Genomic DNA, 21,252 nt, shown 5'->3' on the forward strand with positions numbered 1-21,252 from the left:
AAGTAGGGGTATATATTTCTCCACCAGTGGCTGCATTCCTCTGCCCAAGGCCACAGATCTTACTGGCTACCTCTCTTACAGTCACAGCTGTAGTGCTTCTTGGGTTCCCCTTTGTCTTTCAGACTTAGGGGTGGTAACTGCTCCCTGTTTCTTTGTAGCCCAGGGTGCTTCACCATCCATATTGGGTTTCCTAAATTCTGCCCATATCTTTGTAAACAGTGCCTACATCAAACTCCATTCAATCATTTTGAGTGTGTGGAACCCTGAAAATATGTGAATCAGATTCGCAAAAGGGTCCATGACTCAAAAGAGGTAAAAAAGCCCCTTCTGCAGAAGTACATACAAGGTGATGTGGATCTAAGAGGAAGGTGTACTATCTATAACTCTGCTGGCTTCACAGAGCAGTGCTCCGCTCAAAATGCAAATCTGATCAAGTTATTCCCCTGCTTAAATCCTTCAGTGGCTCTCAGAATAAAGACCAAACTCCTTCATATGGCCAGCGAAGCCACACTTCATCTACACCTCTCTAATCTCACCCCAAAGACTCTTCCCTTGTTCTCTGTACTCTAGCCATTCTGAATTTTGGGTTCTGCACTTGTGCCAGGCTCCCTTCAGCCCTACAGCCTTGCACACTCTGATCCTTCTGTCTGGAAAGCCTCCCCCATCTTCTCTACTCATTTTCTGGGCCTTGGCTCAAGTGACTCTTCCCAGGGAACTTCCCTGACCCCCAGTCCAGGTCAAGTTCCTCTGTCACATACCCCATAGAACCCTGAATCCATCCTTCAGAGCACTTGTCTCAGCTTGCAACACATTTTTGTGTTTTGTGTTTGATATTTATTAATGTCATACATAAACTGTATGACATACAAACACTGTAAGCTCCATGAAGGATGGAACCACATCTATTTCTGCTCATAATTGTGTCCTCTGCATTCAGCACAGTGCCTAATACATCAGAGATGCTTATAAGTATTTGCAGAGAAATGAATGAGTGAAAGTGATATTTGAATCAGGCCATGAAGGGTCAGTTTGCCAGGAAGCACAGACCAGGAGTCTAAGAGGCCACCTGAGGGCTCAAGAGCCAGTTAATCTGCTCAGTACATCCTACATAGATTTTCTTGGGCAACAGGCAAAGTCCCCCCACATCCCTTTCCCAACCACAGGATCAAAATAACTCAGAAACGTTACCTTTACATCAAGAGTGAGCATCAGCTCATACTGGTTGTAAAACTCGTTGGGGCTGGGCAACTGGTACTCCTTCGCTGTGCCCAGGAATGTCTCAATGTCAGTCAAGGCAATGTCAACCCCCTCTCGGGACTGGCACTTGTCTACAGCTTGGGAAGCCAAAAGGTAGATTCCTTCTTCACACCACTGGCTGACCTTTTAGAAAGAAACACAGTGCCCTTTGCAGTTAGCCTGCCCACAACTCAGCCACCACAGTCCTCAGGAGGTCCAACCTCATATGGGGTCTACAAGGATTCTGAGACAACAAGGAATTGTCATGGCACAGCATCAAGTTTAGAGGTCCAACCACTATAAATATAACCATGAGGTGGACAAGCCCAAATCAATTTTACATCTGCATACTTTTCAAGGAAGTCACTTAGTCAAAAAATAAATCATATAAGCATTCTTCTTTTCTCCACTGACAGTAATTGCCACATCTCTAAGAGGAGAGAGTTGAGTATTTCTACGTTTGGTCTAACCATAGAGAAATGCAACCAGTGGCTTTTTGGGTTTACCTTCTAGGCCAATTTCTTGCATCCTAATTGGTTACAAGAGCACAGAGTAAATAATGAGGCTTTAGACCTGACTCCTACATGCCTTCCTGGGAGAGGGAATGTCTCTTTTAACACAAACACCACTGTCCTCTGTCCACATTTGCATTTATTAGCGTTTGTCTTTCCAAGGGAAGCATCTAAGAATGCAAAGCTTTTAGCTCAGAACAGCAGTACTTAAACTTTCCAGAATGCTGGAATGAAAGCAGATAAGTAATGAATTCTAACAATTCAATTTTTAAAAAACTTAGAAAAAGACAAGGGCCATTGTGCTGTCTGAATATTTGTATGAAAAAAAGCTGCCCTTGCAAGTACATCTGCATTTCCATTTACCCTGTGACCTGAAAAGCTATGTAAAATAACTGTACAGAGAAAAAAGACCAAAAGGGAGCTCTCTAAAGTAGTTATCTCTAAGTGGGAAAATTACAGGCAAATTAAATTTGTCTTTACTTTCCCTAAATTACCTACACTGAATGTGTACTACTATTAGAATAACAAAAAAATCATAAAGCTATTTAAAAATGGATGATTCCCACTGTGTGGGGATGAGGAGGGGAGTGGAATGTAATTAGTGTCCATAAGTAACTTTTTTCCTCCTCCTTCCTATATTTTTGGACTTTCAAAATAATAGAAAATTATGCTTTGATATATACTGTGAAAACTTTCTCTTTAAACATCATGCCTGTATCTGCAGAAAACACTAAGCTGGGGTCTTCTGCAGAGTCACAGCAGCTACTCACTCTCCGAGACACACACACACACACACACACACACACACACACACATGCAGTCCACAGACTGGCGTTAGGCTATTATCTCTGGCAGGCCCTTCTGAGCCACTTGCTTCTGGAACAGCTATATTTCCTTGACACTAAAATCCCTTTGGCAGTGGGATGATGTAAACAGCCTGGGCGGGTGCCCCCAGCTATCAGAGAGAAACAATTGTGGAAATGGAGCATGCTGACTCACAGCGGGGAGCTCTCTGATGCCTGGGAACAGCTGACAGAGCAGGCTCCAGCAGTCACAGCCCCTGCTGACTGGCACTTGCCTCAGAGATCACTGCTGAAGGGCAGCGGGGGCCGTGCCCCCTCCCCGTGAGCACTCTGCATACAGTGTTGCTGTCTAGTCTAAGGAGCCTGGGGTTTGGAATTTGTCAGTCCTCACTTCAAACCTGTGATCCCCTATTTACGCCATGTGTGGTCTTGGGCAATCTTTTACCCCAGGGTTTTTCAGTGTTGTTCATGTACTACCTGCACCAAATCACCTGGGCACTTGAGGAAAATACTGATTCCTGGGCATCATCCCACACTTACTAAATCAGAGTCTCCCGAGTGGTACATCAGGAAATCTGCAATTATAGCAAGCTCACCTCATGTACTAAATGTTGTGACCCATTGACTTAACTATGCTGAATACCAATTTCTGTCTCTGTTAAATGAGGCCATTAATATCCTCCTCATAGGCTGTCTTGAGGATTAAATAGATGACATAATTATGCTCCTGGTAGGAACATAGTAGGTGCTCAGTAAATGGCAGGAGTGTATAGTGGTTGTTATTACTTAGGCTTCTTCAAAAGGATTCACAATCTGATGCCTTTACATGAGGAGAAGCACTTTGCAACTATAGTGCTTGGTTCTCTTTACACCTGATGGGGAATCATGAAAGGCCCCACAGGGCCAGGCCAAAACACACTCTTTAAGTCTGGGTCCACACAGAGGACACGGACTTTATAGTTTATTCGAATGGGATGTGGTGGATGGCTGGGGCATTTTTGACCTTCAATACCTCTATGACTTAGAATCTGCACAGTTTTTAATGCCTCTTGGGCGCTGTTTTCACATGAAGGACTTTATCCTCTCATCTCAGGAATCGTGAGGGGCAGGGAGGGCAAGTATGATTAAGAATGTTTCACAGAACATTTTGCAGACATCATGTTCGCAGCTTTGTTTTGCTCACCTTGTCCAACTGTCTATGCAACTCCAAGGACTTTTCTAAAATGTCATGTTTTTTCTTGTTTTCATTGATGAAGTCATCACAGAGGTGCCTGAGCTCTGCACACTGGGGTCTGATGGAGTCCACTGCATAGTGGTGGCTTTGGATGAGCTGGTCCCCAATTACTGCAAGCAGCTGGGCCTTTTCCAAGGACTCCTGCAAAGTGAACATCCACAGCCAAGCATGAGAAGCCGAGTCATGGTGAGGCTGGTATTTGCCTGGCACTGTGTGCTCCAAACTTGGAGGGAGGCTACGGAGGGGCTGGTCAGGTTTTAGGCTCAGAGACTGGGGCTGGGGAACCTGGGAAAGCACTGGGGTGGTTCAAGGTCCCCAGGAGGTCTAGCCTAGTCCAGGGTCATCTGCACTCTGAAGAAGAGCAAGTCATTCATTCAAATATTTGTTGAGTTCTGGGTTAAGCACTGAGGATATAGTGTTAACGAGCCAGGAATTTTCAGTTCAATGGAGAACTCAGATACTAAACAAATTATACAAATAATTAACTTATTACAACTGTGATAAATTCTAGGGCAGAAGAGCATGAAGTATTATACTGCACAGAATTGGAGACTGAATTATCTTGTCAACTGAATGGAAAAGGAAAAGGGACAAACATGTGGCCCTGAGGAGAGTGGGGAGTAAAGCTGAGGTTGAGAAAATAGTAAAGATCTGGTTTGGGCAACCCTATGGGGGGATCATGAGACTTAAGAATTATGTGTGTCTAAACCATTTCCTGCAGCCCACAAGGTCCCTGTCTGCTCTGATATCGTCTGCTTAGCAACTGTATCTCCTCCCTCTTTCTGCACAGCTTGTTTCGTTCTAACCACATGTACCAAGTTTTTCCTGTTTTTAATTCATTCATCATGTATCATTGAGGACCTGCCATGTACCAAGCACTGTCCAGGTACTGGGGGTTTGGTGGTAAACAAAGCAGGCAAAATTCCCTGCCCTCACGAAGCTTACATTTTAGTAGGAGACACAGGCAATAAACAAATATGTAGATAATATAATATCTTAGACAGTGGTGAGAGCTATGGAGAAAAATCAAACAGGGAGAGGAGGGCCGGGAGCACTGGTGGAGGAGCTGCTATTTTAAATAGGGTAGTGAGAGAAGGACTCACTGAGAAGGTGCTGGCCACGCTGTGCAGAACACAGCAGCCTGAAACTGCTGTCCTTAGAAAGGCCCGCTTGCAAGGTTGGTCCTCGGCTGGCATCTGGGACAGTCAGGAGGGTTCCTATCATCCTTAATCAGAATGGCTCATGGTATCTAAACTGTTTGTGCAAACAATGTTTTATGCTAAAGATCTGCTTTCTTCTGGGATTCCGGAATTCTGGTATACGCCAGTCAGAGGCCACCAACATGACTAGCCCCCAACAAAAACTCTGGGCACTAAGCCCCTAATGAGCTTCCCCGACAGACAACATTTTACAATGCCGGTGCAAGCCATTGTTGGTGGCACTAAGTGCATCCTGTGGGATTCCAATGGGAAACGACCCTTGGAAGCCTGCACCTGGTTTCCTCCAGACTTTGCCCCATGTACCTCTTCCCTTTGCTGATTTTCCTTGGTATCCTTTCACTGTAATAAACCATAACCATAAGCATAATTATATGCTGAGTCCTACGAGCTCTCCTAGCAAATCTTCAAACCTGGGTGTGGTCTTGGGGACCCCTGACACAGGAGCCAAGATGTGAAGTGAGGGACAACCATGCAGCACTCGGCTGAGAGAGATGGGGGCATGTTTGACATGTTCAGGTAGCAGGAGGAAGCTACTGTGGCTGCAGCAGAGGAAGCAAGGAGGAAAGGAGGAGACATGAGCAGAGAGGAAAGGGGGATCTGACCAGGGAGAGCCTTGCTGCCATTGCGGGCACTTTGTCTCTTATTCATTGTGACATGGGATGCACTGGACGGTTTCGAAGACAGGACCTCATTCATATTTTTGAAAGGATCGCTTCAGCTGTGGTGTCAAGAATGCTAGAGAAGAGGGAAAGCAAGGAGACCAGTTAGGGGGCTACTGCAGTAATCCAGGTAAGAGGTGTGGCTTTAACAAGGCCAACAACCAAACCAGCTCCTATCTCAGCACCCTTCCCTGGGATGCTCCTCCCAGGTCTAAGCTCTTAGTTCACCCCCTCCCAGGCCTTCTCCCTCACTTTGTTCTCATGTTATAACAGCACTTACTTCTACCTGATAGTATTTTCTTTCTCTACTTTAAGGTATGATTCCTCCCTCTTCCACCCATGCCCACCAATACATAAGCTCCGTGAGATCACTTAGTAGGCATCCCATAAATATTTGGTCAATAAGATAAAAGAATAAATGAACCAATGAACTAGTGATCTGCTTGGCTGGAACTGTGTGAACAACACTGACCTGAGTCAAGACAGATGACTGCCACGTCCCCAGAGGCCTCCAGGACAGGAGGCCCACACACACCCTTGCTGACCAGGTTGAGCATCCAGGGTGCCACATTTGCCCTGGTTTAGCTTTTCATAGTAACACTAGGAAACATGGTGACTCCAGGTGATGACAACCTGCCCCTCTCTTAATTTACAGCGGTGTATGATTTCAACAATTTCAAAACCCCTGTCCCCTACCCAGTCAATCATTCGCCAAGTCCCACGGAGCACACCTCCTTCTTAATCCGTTTTGAACTCAGCCCTTCCCTACCACCTCCTTGTCACTGTGTGCTCAGACCTTGGTGCTTTCTGACTGGGACAGCTGGTCTCCTTGATTTCCTTCAGGCTCTCCTTCAAATCACGCTCCACACTACTGACAAAATGGCAGTTCCATCACGACGTCTATTCCTGTCTACATCACTCCCGAGCCTCAAATCCTTTCCTGGCTCCCTACTGTCTTCAGGAAGAAGTTCAAACTCCTGACCAATGCACAGAAGGCCTTTCACTCTCTGGCTCATACCTGTGGCTCCTCCTCCTTCACTCTGTCACCCCATCCTCTGCTGTAACTGGACTAATGACTCCCTTGTAGTCCCCCAAATATTCAGGCAGCTTCAGGCCTCCATGCCTTCTCTACTTGCTCTCTCTGCCTAGAAAACCCCATCCTTCCCTCATCACCCCTCCCCCTACCTCTTCCCCTACCTTTCCCCTACTCCCCCCGCCCCACCATGTACACACACTACTCTGTAACTAACTCCAAATCACCCTTCAGAGTTCATCTTCTTCAGGAAACTTCCTCTGACTCCACCTTTTTATTTTGATGCCCCTCCTCTGTGCTCCCATAACACCCTAGGCCTTTCTTTTTTTTTGTAGTACGCGGGCCTCTCACTGCTGTGGCCTCTCCCGCTGCAGAGCACAGGCTCCGGACGCACAGGCTCAGCGGCCATGGCCCACGGGCCCAGCCGCTCTGCGGCATGTGGGATCTTCCCGGACCGGGGCTTGAACCCGCGTCCCCTGCATCGGCAGGCAGACTCTCAACCACTGCGCCACCAGGGAAGCCCGCTAGGTCTTTCTTGATCAGAGCATGAACTTGACTGTGTTGTGGTCAGTTGTCTATCGCCCACACTATGCCACAGACCCTGGTGGGCATGCACCAGCTCTTATTCAACTTAAATAGTACACAGCACGTATTAGGTACTTAAGAACAAATGATTGTTGTGCAAAACAAAAAAAGGAGTAATGATATGGGAATAAAGAGACATGAATCAAGCAGTGGCTATTTAAAAGAACTCAGGGATAAATACTCAGTGCACTTATTCTAAACAGCAAAGGCCCAGATGCACTTGGTCACCATCGCTCAAAGGAGGTTAGAATTCTAATTCCTTGGGCAGTGATTTTTGACTTTTTTGCTCACTGCTGTGTCCTCAGAACTCAGAGCAGTATGTGGTATGGTAGGAGATCAATAAATATTTGCAGAATGAATGTAAGAATGGATGAGACACTCTTACTAGAACTGCTCAGTCACTGAAGGTTAAACCTAGGAAATATTCTGCAGCCCAGAATTTACCCCACCACCTCTGCTATTAACAAAAACATCTAACATTCACTGAAAGCTTACTATATGCCAGGTACTGTTTAAAATGCTTACATCAATGATTCCTTTTACTCTTCACAACAAACCTTTAATGTATGTGCTGTTTTACAAAAGAGGAGTGGAGACACAATGGCCCAGGGTGACCCGGGTAGGAAAGAGAAGAGCCAGGCTTCAAACTCAAGCAGTCTGGCTCCAGAATCTGGCTGTGGCCAACACACACAGAGAAAAATGGCTGCGCTTGTCCTGCCTGAGCTTAGAGACCTCATTTGGTTGATTGAACCTGTCTGACTTTAGTCAAATACAGAAACATGAAAACTTGGCCAGTACATCTCTGTTGACTCTTGTTGTTTTTAAGTCCAGCTGCCTAATTTATTAAGAATAGCACAAGTTTTCTGGGCCTAGGGAACTTCACCACAGGACGCTCCCCAGGTTACCTGTGGCAGTCACAGCTGCGTCCCTGTGGCATGCAGCATCTCACCCTTCAGAACTGTTCTTAAAACACTTGAGATGTTGGAGGAAAGATGTCCATAACAGGTCCAAATTGATTTTGGGAAGGGATCCATAAATACAATACAGAATTCACCACTGGATGGCTGGAAAATTACTCTACTGAAATGAATGGATAGTAATAATAGCTTCTAAGCTCTGACCACCTACTACATTCCAGGCACTCTCTAAGTCCTTACTATACATCATCTATTCATTTCATCTTCCCAGGGACTCTTGTGAGGTAGAGAAAGAAATGGCTGAAATCAGGTACTCTGATCATAAGCCTGCCTGGCATCTTTCAGATGCTGAAAATTTCAGAAGGCTGGTCAAGTTGCAACATGTAATTCAGAAACCTTTATTGTAATAACAGCTTATTTTTCCCCCAGGACTCTATTGCTCTAACAGATGAAGCTAGACATGTTTATTCTGGAAGAAAATGGTGAAGAAGGGGCGATACTGCTACATCAGGGAACCCAGGACAGACCCACAGATAACGGCATAGGAATGGAATGCATGCGGAAGAGGGTCAGGTGAAACAAGAAAGGCAGAAAGTTAATGGTTGTTGAAACTGAGCTGTAGACACATGGGAGTTCCTTGTACTCGTCAATCTACTTTTTTGTGTGCTTGAAAATTTCCATTAAAGAAAAAAGTCATGGGCTTCCCTGGTGGCGCAGTGGTTGGGAGTCCGCCTGCCGATGCAGGGGACACGGGTTCGTGCCCCGGTCCGGGAAGATCCCACATGCCGCGGAGCGGCTGGGCCCGTGAGCCATGGCCGCTGAGCCTGCGCGTCCGGAGCCTGTGCTCCGCAACGGGAGAGGCCACAGCAGTGAGAGGCCTGCGTACCACAAAAAAAAAAAAAAAAAAAAAAGTCATGCCCCTCCAGCTAGATTACATCCCTAGGAGGTTAATGATCTGGGCTCCATGCCTTCTTGGACACAGTAGTGTAACTGCTGGCCCCTGGCCTTGGAGGGAGATGTCAAGGCTGAGAAACGATTGGGTCTCCCTGTTTTGTCCTGGTCTGCTCCTTGTTGGCCCATCAGCAAAGGTCCCAGCATACCTCACAGCCAAAACCCTATAGCAAATTCTGCTTTTAAAGAAGTACGAGGGGGTACTGGAACCATTGTTTCTTAGAATTAGAGATGAGCACTCAAAAGACGATTAATCCTAGGGGTAAGACGGGAATAAAGACACAGACCTACTAGAGAATGGACTTGAGGATATGGGGAGGGGGAAGGGTAAGCTGGGACAAAGTGAGAGAGAGGCATGGACATATATACACTACCAAACGTAAAATAGATAGCTAGTGGGAAGCAGCCGCATAGCACAGGGAGATCAGCTCGGTGCTTTGTGACCACCTAGAGGGGTGGGATAGGGAGGGTGGGAGGGAGGGAGATGCAAGAGGGAAGAGATATGGGAACATATGTATATGTATAACTGATTCACTTTGTTACAAAGCAGAAACTGACACACCATTGTAAAGCAATTATACTCCAATAAAGATGTAAAAAAAAAAAAAAACCACTGGTCTAAAAGGAGAGACAACACTTAGTATCTCTTTTTTTTTTAACATCTTTACTGGAGTATAAAAAAACAAAAGGACGATTGAACCCTCAAGCCAGAAGAAGGTAAAAGTACAGGCTCCACTCTGGTTACTGAGTCGGCTCAGAGGCTACCATGTGGATGATGCCACTGCACAGAGTAAGGGGGTTGGCAACAACCCAGAAATCAGTGCGTGGCTCTGCTGAAAGGGAAGCTGACCCCTGGGTGCTGAGCGAAGGACAAACCTCAAGCAGGTTTTGGTGGCTTCTACCCAAACATTCCCTTTTCCCTTTAAGACTTTACAGGACAAATGGAAAGATTAGCCAGGCCCGTATCACTTGAAGAAAGAATGCCGCTTACAAATCTGAGTGAAGACATGTTTAAAAAGTCCCGGTTATGATAAGATAGCTTTATTTGGTTCACCCAAAGGCAGAGGGATAGGTCTACTGCATCCTTTAGCAAATAAGTAAAAAACAGGGTAAACAAGGCACAGGATGGGTAAAACCAATCTTCCTGGGCTCCAGGTTGTAGGTTAGCCCAGCTGTTCAGGAATGTTGCCCGTGAAAGATGCCCCATGACCACAGGTTTTGCCCCTACCTCCGGTCAGTGATTTTTGAAGTATGTACCAAAGATCACAAGCCCAAGGAGGTGGGCAGAAGAGAGGATGTGAATGCAGTCATGCAGATCCACCGCCAGTATTTAAAACCCGACCCAGAGCACCATCCAATGGCTTCCCGTTCCACTGAGAATAAAATCCAGTCCTCATCACCATTGCTCCCACCTGTGTTCTCCTGTCTCATTATGTTCCAGCCACATTCCTTGTGCCCCCAGCCTCGTTCCCACCTCAAGACCTTTGTACTTGCAGCTCCTCTGCCTTGACTGCTATTCCCTAAATCTTTGCATGGCTATACAGATCTCAGATCAAAGGTCTGAGAGGCCTTTCCTGACTACTAAAGTAGCAACCCCCCCAGTCACTTTCTATCATGTCCTGTTATTTTCTTCATCCCACTTGTCACTATCTGATATGATTATTTATTTGATTACTTTTCACTTGTCTGTCTCTCCCCAGTAGAATGTAACCCCCATGAAAGCAGGGTCTTGACTGTCTGGTTTGCCACTATAGCCACAGAATCTAAGACAAGGAATACCTGGTGATGAATGAGTACCTTCCTGGTAGGTCAGTAGCTACCTTGGTGAGATATATATATATATGACACCATATTTTTTAAACCACAAATAAAGGTACTGGGCTTGATGAGGCATTTTCCCTAAAATATGAATGTATGTAAATGAAAACACACAGCATCTACATTTAATAAGGAGTTCACTTGAAAAACACCAGAACTACATAGAACTGGGACTATCTTGCAGCCTCTGAGACACATAATTATCAGATACATGCAATTCAATTTTTTTCATTGTTTAATAAACATTTCTCACGCCTTTAGCACTAAAGCATTTAGTTGTCAACGATCACCAATAAGAGGAGTGCTCACCAGGTAAGAATGGGATTGCTGAGTGAGAGTCTGGGTGCACAGGTGGGTCTATGCGTTCACACATGTGCAAAAGCATGTCCAGCTCAGAATTCACAACTGACAGCTCTTAAAGCCAGAGTGGCCTTGGTTTACGTTTGTTACTACTCTCTGGGGAAGTATGTCTCTAACAATAATGTGAGTGTCAAAAGCCTAACTTTAATGTGTGTGTTAAATGCCTGGGGGTCTTATTAAGATTCTGATTCTGAGGTGGGGCCTGAGATTTACCCATATTTCTAATAAGTTCTCACTCGGGTGACGGCTTCTGGCCAGAGGACCACACGTTGAGAAGCAAATTTCTAGTACTACAAAATTACCATCTACCATAATCTAGAGGAAAGACACCTCTAGATTAGATCAGAAAGGAAGTGGTAACCATAGAAGACTTAGTTCCCAAGAGACAAAAATATAGAGAACCCAATTAAAGAAAAGCAGAAAGGAACCTCTCTGGAAAGATGACTGGGCTTTCTTAAATTCATAATAAGCCAAATTTGTAAGGACTTAAGATAGACTCACTCCTAAGTGCTGATTTGTGTTCAGATCTGGGAAACTGTTTAACTCTGGTATGAGGATCTGAAACATATATTCCTTTCAAGTTCCTTTACAAGTTTGATATTTCCAACTCTTCGAGCATGAGAAAGCAGAAAGCTTTGCCAACTCTCTGTAGCAACAGAACTAATGTGGACCAATTTCCCCCTTTTCCCCATCTTGCCTATTATAAAACTAGTTATTTTTCTCTGGTTTGCCCTTTAAAAGTTTCCCCTCCTTACCACCAACTCCTGCCCCAACCTCTGGCCCAGTGGGTAACATATCCAGTGTGACCTTACTTCCTGTTTTTCCCCCACTAGTCTGTCACCTCATGAATGGGCAGGGCCACCTGGAACTCTCACCCCACCGAAGCCCCCGGCCTCAACTGGGTGCTCTGGCAGCCTTAACAGAACTCTCACTGCCCTCATCATTCCTCAGAGTTGTTAATGTGCAAATCTCCCTGGAGACCCGGGGTGAGCGGTCAGGTCACTGAAAAGGCAGGATTTGGGCATTCCTGTGTCTTTTGGCAACCTTCTAGCAATAATGAGTGGCCATGATCTGTCACCATCCACAGTGACCCTCTTCCTGGTCCACAAAAATGGCAAAAAAAACAAACCTGGCCTTTTCCTTCCAGTTTTTTGTATTCCTTAAGAAGTTGCTCCACACGCGTTGCACTGTCTCCGATGTCTGTAAACTCCGCTTGCTCTGCCAACACGTTGTCCAGGGCAAGCTTAACCTACAAGACACATTAGAAAAGCCCAGACATAAGCCAATGGACACCCAGGTGGAGGTATAGGTTTGTTATACTCTAGACAACTTGAAAATGCAAAAAGGATTCAGGACATATGTGTATCTATATAGATTTTTTTTTTTCCCTACAGCTCGTCAGCTTTCGGATTAAGCTGAGGACGCTGAGACACACGTGGATGGAATATTAAAGCTTCACTGAATCAAAAAGGAAGGTAAACCATCACTGAAATACCATGTATGCCAACAGGAAAATGGGATTCTAGTACATTGCTAACCCACTGAAAAGGTGAGAAGAGGAATCAAAGATATAAGGAGGGGACTGGATTGGGGAGGGGAGGGAAGCCCGATGCCCAGAGTTCAAGGGCGGAGAGAGAACCAGAAGTCACTGAAACATAATGGAGGTTTTATTAAACAAGAAAATAATACCTCACAAAAATTGTGTTCAAAGTGCTGCAGTTGTAGGCATTGATTAAGCTTCAGGTGATGCTCAGACCAGAACTGACTAAAGGCTTTTTCTGTTTCATTCAACTGAACTAATAACCTGTCAAGAAAGAACAAGAAAGGATATGCAGTCAGCATTCATTTCCACAGGCTCATGGAGATAACACCCGTGTTTTTAGTCAGTGTTACTAATTGTGATAATCTCCTTATTATGAAGTCTGTGTCACCTATGACTTTCTCCTAGTTCAGCTGGTTTCCACATTACCCATTTTTTAATCAGGATACCCTCAGGATTAGGCAGACACTTCACTTCAGATGCAGCTGCTATGCTTTAAAATGCACCCCAGGTAACCTTACCTTTCTCTCTATTTCTTTCCACCTAAGAAGACAGGTGTGCAAAGCACAGCACCCAACCAAACTGTTATTTGGCAATGAAGCTCAGTAAATACTACCATCTTCCTTGATATCCTGGGATGAAAGCAGATCATAGGAAGAGGGAATGGCATTCTCATAAAAAGATCTCTGTAGATGGATGCCAGAAGGATACCATGGTTTTTCCTTCGTTGTCTCAAATATTCTTCTTTCGTGACCCCACCAAGACGCATAAGCAGCTGTTTCCATCTGTTCTTGGTTGTTTCAGATCATCTGGTTCTATGTATTCTCTCCTGAAAAAGCAGATTCCACCCCTCTCACTCACCTTTCCATGGTAGCTACATTCTCAGCTTCATTGAGACTGAGTTTGCTGGTGGGACTTTTGGTTGCTTGTTCTTGAATACATGACAGCAATGTGGTCCCTTGCTTTCCAAGTAATTTTAGCTCATCCTAGAGAAAGGAAAATACAGTCTCTCTTAGGAGGAATTAAAAGCAAATTCTAGGGAGATTTGAGGTGAGGAAAATGGTAGCTCGGTATATTTTTATTATATAGCAAATTAAATGCTAAAGAAGTCAAGCTATAGCTTTTTAAATTGATTAACTTATCCCTAAATAGGTAATACATACACAATACAAAATGCAAAATATACAAAAGGGTACATATTGAAAACATCAAGTCTGTGTCCACAGCCCATTCACTTTCCCATTCCAAAAGCAACAACTGTTAAGTTTTTGTGTGTATCTCAAGTTGTTGTAAATTAAAAACAATTAGTTAATAAAATCTGGTTTTAATCCAAGATAGTGACCAGAAACAAGAAAATGATAGATATCAAATGTTAAGTGCTGGAAAACGCCATGCAATTAATAATGTAATCATTGCTAGTTGACCATAAAAAAAAAACTTCATCTGGTCTCATCAATAAACACCTGCCAGTCCTGCCCCCAGAGTGTGGCCTTGTTCAGTTATCAAAGTTCAGCAGAGATGGGTAGCAAATTTCAGTTTGACAGGGAAAGATTCATATTTCCAAGGCAATTCTATTCTCCTCTTTTTACATAGGGACTTAGGGCACTGCAACTGGGGAAGATGTCAGCCTCTCTCTTTCCAAATCCAGTGGCTCTAGTCCTCTACTCACATAATACAGGTGGTCTCTCAATGCCCTGAGCATTAAGCATAAGGGTAGCCAAAAGGGGTGGAGCCTGGCCTAGAATTTTGCTGATGAGTGTTTTGGGTTTTGTTCCTGGGTCACTCAGGATGCTCGTTTGGTATGCCCTGAAGGTAAGAATAGTTACAAAACAATCTCCTTCATGCACACGAACACTAAATCTCTTCCTCCAGGCCCAGCCATCTCCAGCCTCACTGATGCAGAACTCATTCCCTGTGGGAGGAGTTTTATACTCTCCACGCCAGTCACACAGAAATCCAGGCCCTCTCAACCTTACGCCTTTGTTCCTCGTCTCCCATCCCACTCCAGTATTCACCCCTTTGAAGGCTTCCATTACCTATACCCAGCCTCAAACTTGTCCCAAGACCTGGCTGATGACAGATTGACTCCTCTGATCAAAATTCTTTGGACAGCCCCTGTGGCTCTGTCCTCTCCAGGTAATGCCCCAAGTCGGCCACTTGACTGGTATTCCTGCCTGGTAACTGGACATATCCCTTCTTCTCCACTCTCAGGTATCAGCCCTCATTACTTATCTCATCAGTGCTCGTTAAATATTTGTAGGTTGGATGAATTAAAAATGGTCTAAAGGAAATTACATTGCAGATGGATAAAGACAAATAAGATACGGTGGGGGAGAAAAAAGCACTCATTAGTAAGTGCTCTTAGCTTTTCCCTCCTCCTCCTCCCCATGAAAAAGGGTCTTGGCTTTTCTACTCAAGTTTCTTAACTGCTTCTAAGCTTCCGGCATTCCAGCAGTATTGTGGCATTAGCCATTATCTTGTTTATATATATTTATACACACACTCACACACATACAGGATGGGCAATACAGAATTGGGAGGAAAGATGGAGGAACCAAACAAGAAGAAGCATACTGCTAGGGCAAGAAGGAGACATGGGAAGGGGAAACTTGTAAGAGAGATACAGCCAAAAAGCTGCAGAATGTGAGGAAAGTATATGAGAGCGAAAAGATGAATCTTAGTAAGTGTCATACACTGTGTATTTCCTTTACATGGTTAAAAATACAAGGAAAGGGACTTCCCTGGTGGTCCAGTGGTTAAGACTCCACGCTCCCAATGCAGGGGGCACAGGTTTGATCCCTGGCTGGGGAACTAAGATACTGCATGCTGCACAGCATGGCCAAAAATAAATTTTAAAAAATACAAGGAAAAATTGTAACCTGGTTACACTTTGGGGCCAGACCACATGGTCAGCTTCAGTAGGGTTACCAAAATCTGCCATAAACACGGAGGGAAAGAATAAGTAACTATGGTACTTGGACAGCATAAAGGTAAGTTGCCTAACCCCAAAATGGAGTTTGTGAAATGCTGAAACAGTCCTGAGGCCAACTGTGGTCCAGGTGTTAACCCTTTAGTGGGTTAAAGGGTTGCCAGAATCATGAGGAGGTCTTGTAGGTCCTAGGAAATGGGCCAGGGAGGTAGAATGAAGCTCTCAAGGGATATAAATCTTTAATTCTTCTAACAACTGGTAGGGCTGTCTGAGTGTGTACGCAACATTATGGTTCCATCATTATGGAAACAAGCAGTTGGTCAGAAGACCTACTTAGCAAGGCACTGTGGACTACTTCAGTGTCAAAAGAATTTAAATTTTCTGGGAGGAATTCTTTTCTGTGACAAGGGTAAGCATGAATGTAGACACATATTCATTCATTTAAAATGTATTTACTATAAAGAACTATTTTTACATGCCAGGGCCTGTGCTCGGTTGTGTCATGGGCTGGGTGTGGAGGTAAGGTGGGAAGTAAAACAATCAGTGAGAGCCTAGGGAATACATGAATGCTTTATACTCCTTATTCCACTTTTAATACTTACCCTCTATCTGCCATTAAAAGTTAGCTCTACTATCTTGTGTTGTCTATAATGTTGACTAATGAATTCCAGAATCTGGCCTTTAAAATGCAAATTTCACAATTTAGAGAAAAAAGTCCTTGAAAGAGATGAGACATCCCCTTTCCTCAGTAACTGCTGAGAGAGATCTCCCTGTGATATAAAACTAGATGAAAACACTGATTATTAGGGTATGAACATCAAAATACCCTACGGTATTTTGTATCTATTGAAATACCTATTGGTATTCATAAGAATTCCAATTCTGTCTTCCTGTGCAAAAACGAGACCTCTCTGCCTACCTCTTTCTAACTTATGTAGAGTCACTGCAAGTAGAGTTTGAACAAAGGGTCTTTAAAAACTCTTAAAACTATAAAATTATTGCTAGGGCCTATGAAAATACCTTGTAATTTTTTTTAAGCAGAATTTTTTTAAAAAGCTTTTTCTTTTTTTTTTTTTTTGGGAGTTTGTGCTGAGTCTGTCATGTTGGGCCTGTTATACTCATTTATATGACCATTGGGTCCCTATTAGCATTTGCATTTACTGCCCATGCTTGAAACTCCCCAGTGTCCCTGTCTTGGTCACGAGCCCTAATTCTGTTGACCTAGAAAGTTCTTTGTGGGAGCTTTCTAGCAGGCCTCTCTCCCAGTGTCCCCACCCTCCAGCCCCTATGTCCTAGTGCTTTTTCTACAATGCAGAACTCCTTGTTGTGCAGACCTGATTGCTCCACGTTGGTCCAGGATCTGATCGATCCAGTTCCCAGGAGAGCGTGTCTGCAGGGCCCTCTGCGGTCTGCAGTCCTGCCCCCAACCAGGCACTCAGCACCCCAGGTGCTGCAGAGAACTTGCTGGGGTCCCCCGTGCCTTGGCAGAGACAGCTCTCTGCCAGATGCCCTTCCTTCGTCTCCCCCTGTCCTGACCCCTCCCACCTCCCTTCCTCGGAAACCTTCAGCCTTCCCTCGGGCAGAGTTACTTGCTCAGCTCTGTGCTTCCACAGAGCTTGTCCTGTGGAATTTGAATTCCCTCCACAGCCGTCTTGCTAGGTTGGGAGCAGCTGATTCCCCTTCATCTTTTTCTTCCTTCCCTCAGCCCCACAGCAGGGACACGCTCGGGCACTGTGCAAATTTAATCTTCAATTTCTAGTTGTTATGACATTGTTGCTGTCAGGATACCGCCTACGTTCACAGTAGGATGGGTAAATGTGTGGGGGACAACTGTAAATACAGATTCTTTGTAAATCCAGGTTCTTAATTCTTCCCCCTTTTAATATTTTTTCCCCTTAAATCACGTGTCCTTTTTGCTGCTCCAGCTCTATAATTGGACTGTCACCTGGGGAGCCTGAGGCAGCAGAATATCAAAGAGGGTAGACACTAAATTATTAATGTAAATGTCAACCAGGATACCTACTACCTGTACAAAGGGGGGCCCAGAATTCAGGCTCAAAGCCTATTACCAGATACTTGGTTTCCCTGCTTGCATCTCTTCTGTCTGTCGATGTGCACTTGACTCCTATTAGCTTTAACAGGAATTATGTGTGCTCCCTGAGGGGCGAGCATAGGTTTTTGTTTTTTTTTTTAACATCTTTACTGGAGTATAATTGCTTTACAATGGTGTGTTAGTTTCTGCTTTATAACAAAGTGAATCAGTTATACATATACATATGTTCCCATATCTCTTCCCTCTTGCGTCTCCCTCCCTCCCACCCTCCCTATCCCACCCCTCCAGGCTGTCACAAAGCACCGAGCTAACATCCCTGTGCTATGCGGCTGCTTCCCACTAGCTATCTATCTTACGTTTGGTACTGTATATATGTCCATGCTTCACTCTTGCTTTGTCACAGCTTACTCTTCCCATTCCCCATATCCTCAAGTCCATTCTCTAGTAGGTCTGTGTCTTTATTCCTGTCTTACCCCTAGGGTCTTCATGACATTTTTTTCTTCTGATTGCCGTGGCTAGGACTTCCAAAACTGTGTTGAATAAGAGTGGCAAGAGTGGACATCCTTGTCTTGTTCCTGATCTTAGTGGAAATGCTTTCAGTTTTTCACCACTGAGAATGATGTTTGCTGTGGGTTTGTCATATATGTGGCCTTTCTTATGTTGAGGCAGGTTCCCTCTATGCCCATTTTCTGGAGAGTTTTTATCATAAATGGGTGTTGAATTTTGTCAGAAGCTTTTTCTGCATCTATTGAGATGATCATATGGTTTTTATTCCTTAATTTGTTAATATGGTGTATCACATTGATTGATTTGCATATACTGAAGAATCTTTGCATTCCTGGGATAAATCCCACTTGATCATGGTATATGATCCTTTTAATGTGTTGTTGGATTCTGTTTGCTAGTATTTTGGTGAGGATGTTTGCATCTATGTTCTTCAGTGATATTGGTCTGTAATTTTCTTTTTTTGTGATATCTTTGTCTGGTTTCGGTATCAGGGTGATCGTGGCCTCGTAGAACAGATTTGGGAGTGTTCCTCCCTCTGCAATTTTTTGCAAGAGTTTGAGAAGGATAGGTGTTAGCTCTTCTCTGAATGTTTGATAGAATTCTCCTGTGAAGCCACCTGGTCCTGGACTTTTGTTTGGTGGAAGATTTTTAATTACAGTTTCAATTTCATTACTTATGATGGGTTTGTTTATAGTTTCTAATTCTTCCTGGTTCAGTCTTGGAAAATTGTACCTTTCCAAGAATTTGTCCATTTCTTCAGGGTTGTCCATTTTATTGGCATATTGTTGTTTGTAGTAGTCTTTTATAATACTTTGTGTTCCTGTTTTGTCAGTTGTGATTTCTCCTTTTACGTTTCTAATTTTATTGATTTGTGTCCTCTCCCTTTTTTCTCGATGAGTCGGGCTAAAGGTTTATCAATTTCGTTTATGTTCTCAAAGAACCAACTTTTAGTTTTATTGATTTTTACTACTGTTATCTTTGTTTCTATTTCATTTATTTCTGCTCTGATCTTTATGATTTCTTTCCTTCTACTGACTTTGCGTTTTCTTTGCTCTTCTTTCTCTAGTTGTTTTAAGTGTAGGATTAGGTTGTTTATTTGACATTTTTCTTGTTTCTTGAGGTGAGATTTTATTGCTGTAAACTTCCCTCTTAGAACTGCTTTTGCTGAGTCCCATAGGTTTTGGGTCATCGTGTTTTCGTTGTCATTTGTTTCTATGTATCTTTTTATTTCCTCTTTGATTTCTTCAGTGATCTCTTGGTTATTCAGTAGTGCACTGTTTTGCCTCCATGTATTTGTGTTTTTTACGGGTTTTTTTCCTGTAACTGATTTCTAATCTCATAGCATTGTGGTCAGAAAAGATGCTTGATACGATTTCAATTTTCTTAAATTTTCTGAGGCTTGATTTGTTACCCAAGATGTGAGAATGTTCCATGTGCACTTGCAAAGAAAGTGTGTTCTGCCACTTTTGGGTGGAATGTCCTATAAATATCAATTAAGTCTATCTGATCTATTGTGTCATTTAAAGCTTGTGTTTCCTTATTTATTTTCTGTTTGGATGATCTGTCCATTGGTGTAAGTGGGGTACTAAAGTCCCCTACTATTACTGTGTTGCTGTCAATTTCCCCTTTTTTGATGGTAAACATTTGCCTTATGTATTGAGGTGCTCTTATGTTGAGTGCATAAATATTTATAATTGTTATATCTTCTTCTTGGATTGATCCCTTGATCATTATGTTGTATCCTTCCTTATCTCTTGTAGCAGTCTTTTTTTTTTAACTCTATTTTATCTGATACGAGTATTGCTACTCCAGCTTTCTTTTGATTTCCATTTGCACAGAGTATCTTTTTCCATCCCTTCACTTTCAGTCTGTATGTGTCCCTTGGTCTGAAGTGGGTCTCTACAAGAGACAGCATATATATGGGTCTTGCTTCTGTATCCATTCAGCCAGTGTGTGTCTTTTGGTTGGAGCATTTAATCCATTTACATTCAAGGTTATTATTGATATGTATGTTCCTATTACTGTTTTATTAATTGTTTTGGGTTTGCTTTTGTGGGTCTTTTTCTTCTCTTGTGTTTCCTGCCTAAAGAAGTTCCTTTAGCATTTGTTGTAAAGTTGGTGTGGTGGTGCTGAATTCTGTTAGCTTTTGCTTGTCTGTAAAGCTTTTGATTTCTCCATCAAATCTGAATGGGATCCTTGCTGGGTAGAGTAATCTTGGTTATGGGTTTTTCTATTTCATCACTTTAAGTATATCCTGACACTCCCTTCTGGCCTGCAGAGTTTCTGCTGAAAAATCAGCTGATAATCTTATGGGGATTCCTTTGTATGTTATTTTTTGCTTTTCCCTTGCTACGTTTAGTATTTTTTCTTTGAATTTAATTTTTGTTAGTTTGATTAATATGTCTTGGTGTGTTTCTCCTAGGGTTTATACTGTATGGGACTGGTTGATTGCAGAGGCAACTATGTGCTTATGTGAACCTAAAATAAGGGCTCTCAAAGATCCCCTAGAGAAAGGAAGTCAAGAAATCAAACCAAGTCTCTTAATGCTGTGCTGTTCAGACAAAAACTCTCTGGGCTGGGAGGAAGCCTTAAATCATACACTGTAACTTGTATAGATATTTAAATAGATTTAAAAGTTCACTGTTCTGGGGATGAATGTTACACTATTTTTTCACTTGGAAAAGATGCTTTCCAAATGAAAAAAAAATTATTCAACTAGTTATAGAAACTTTGGTTTTAAAAGATAGGAAAATACTCAAATAAAAATAAAATTATGTTAAATAATCACAAAAACTAAGTTATTCATAAAAGTTTAAATAGTATTCCTTTTTTGTAATATAAACTCTTGCTCTCTCTAAAGCTTTTTTGGATGGGAAAAAGAAAATTCTAAACCTA

General features: G+C 43.2%; 1 protein-coding gene across 1 annotated transcript in view; it reads right to left on the reverse strand.

Moving 5' to 3' along the window:
* Positions 1–21,252, reverse strand: part of MCF2L2 (MCF.2 cell line derived transforming sequence-like 2) — a 189,599-nt gene that overhangs the window by 114,001 nt on the left and 54,346 nt on the right. The window contains exons 7-11 of the mRNA XM_065875824.1: positions 13,730–13,854; positions 13,018–13,132; positions 12,458–12,577; positions 3,735–3,926; positions 1,189–1,380 (exon numbers count right to left, since the gene is read on the reverse strand). Of these exons, the coding sequence (XP_065731896.1) occupies positions 1,189–1,380; positions 3,735–3,926; positions 12,458–12,577; positions 13,018–13,132; positions 13,730–13,854 (744 nt within the window). The remainder of the gene's footprint in view (positions 1–1,188; positions 1,381–3,734; positions 3,927–12,457; positions 12,578–13,017; positions 13,133–13,729; positions 13,855–21,252) is intronic.

Source organism: Phocoena phocoena, chromosome 4 (assembly GCF_963924675.1).
Source record: "Phocoena phocoena chromosome 4, mPhoPho1.1, whole genome shotgun sequence".
Classification (NCBI taxonomy): Eukaryota; Metazoa; Chordata; class Mammalia; order Artiodactyla; family Phocoenidae; genus Phocoena; species Phocoena phocoena.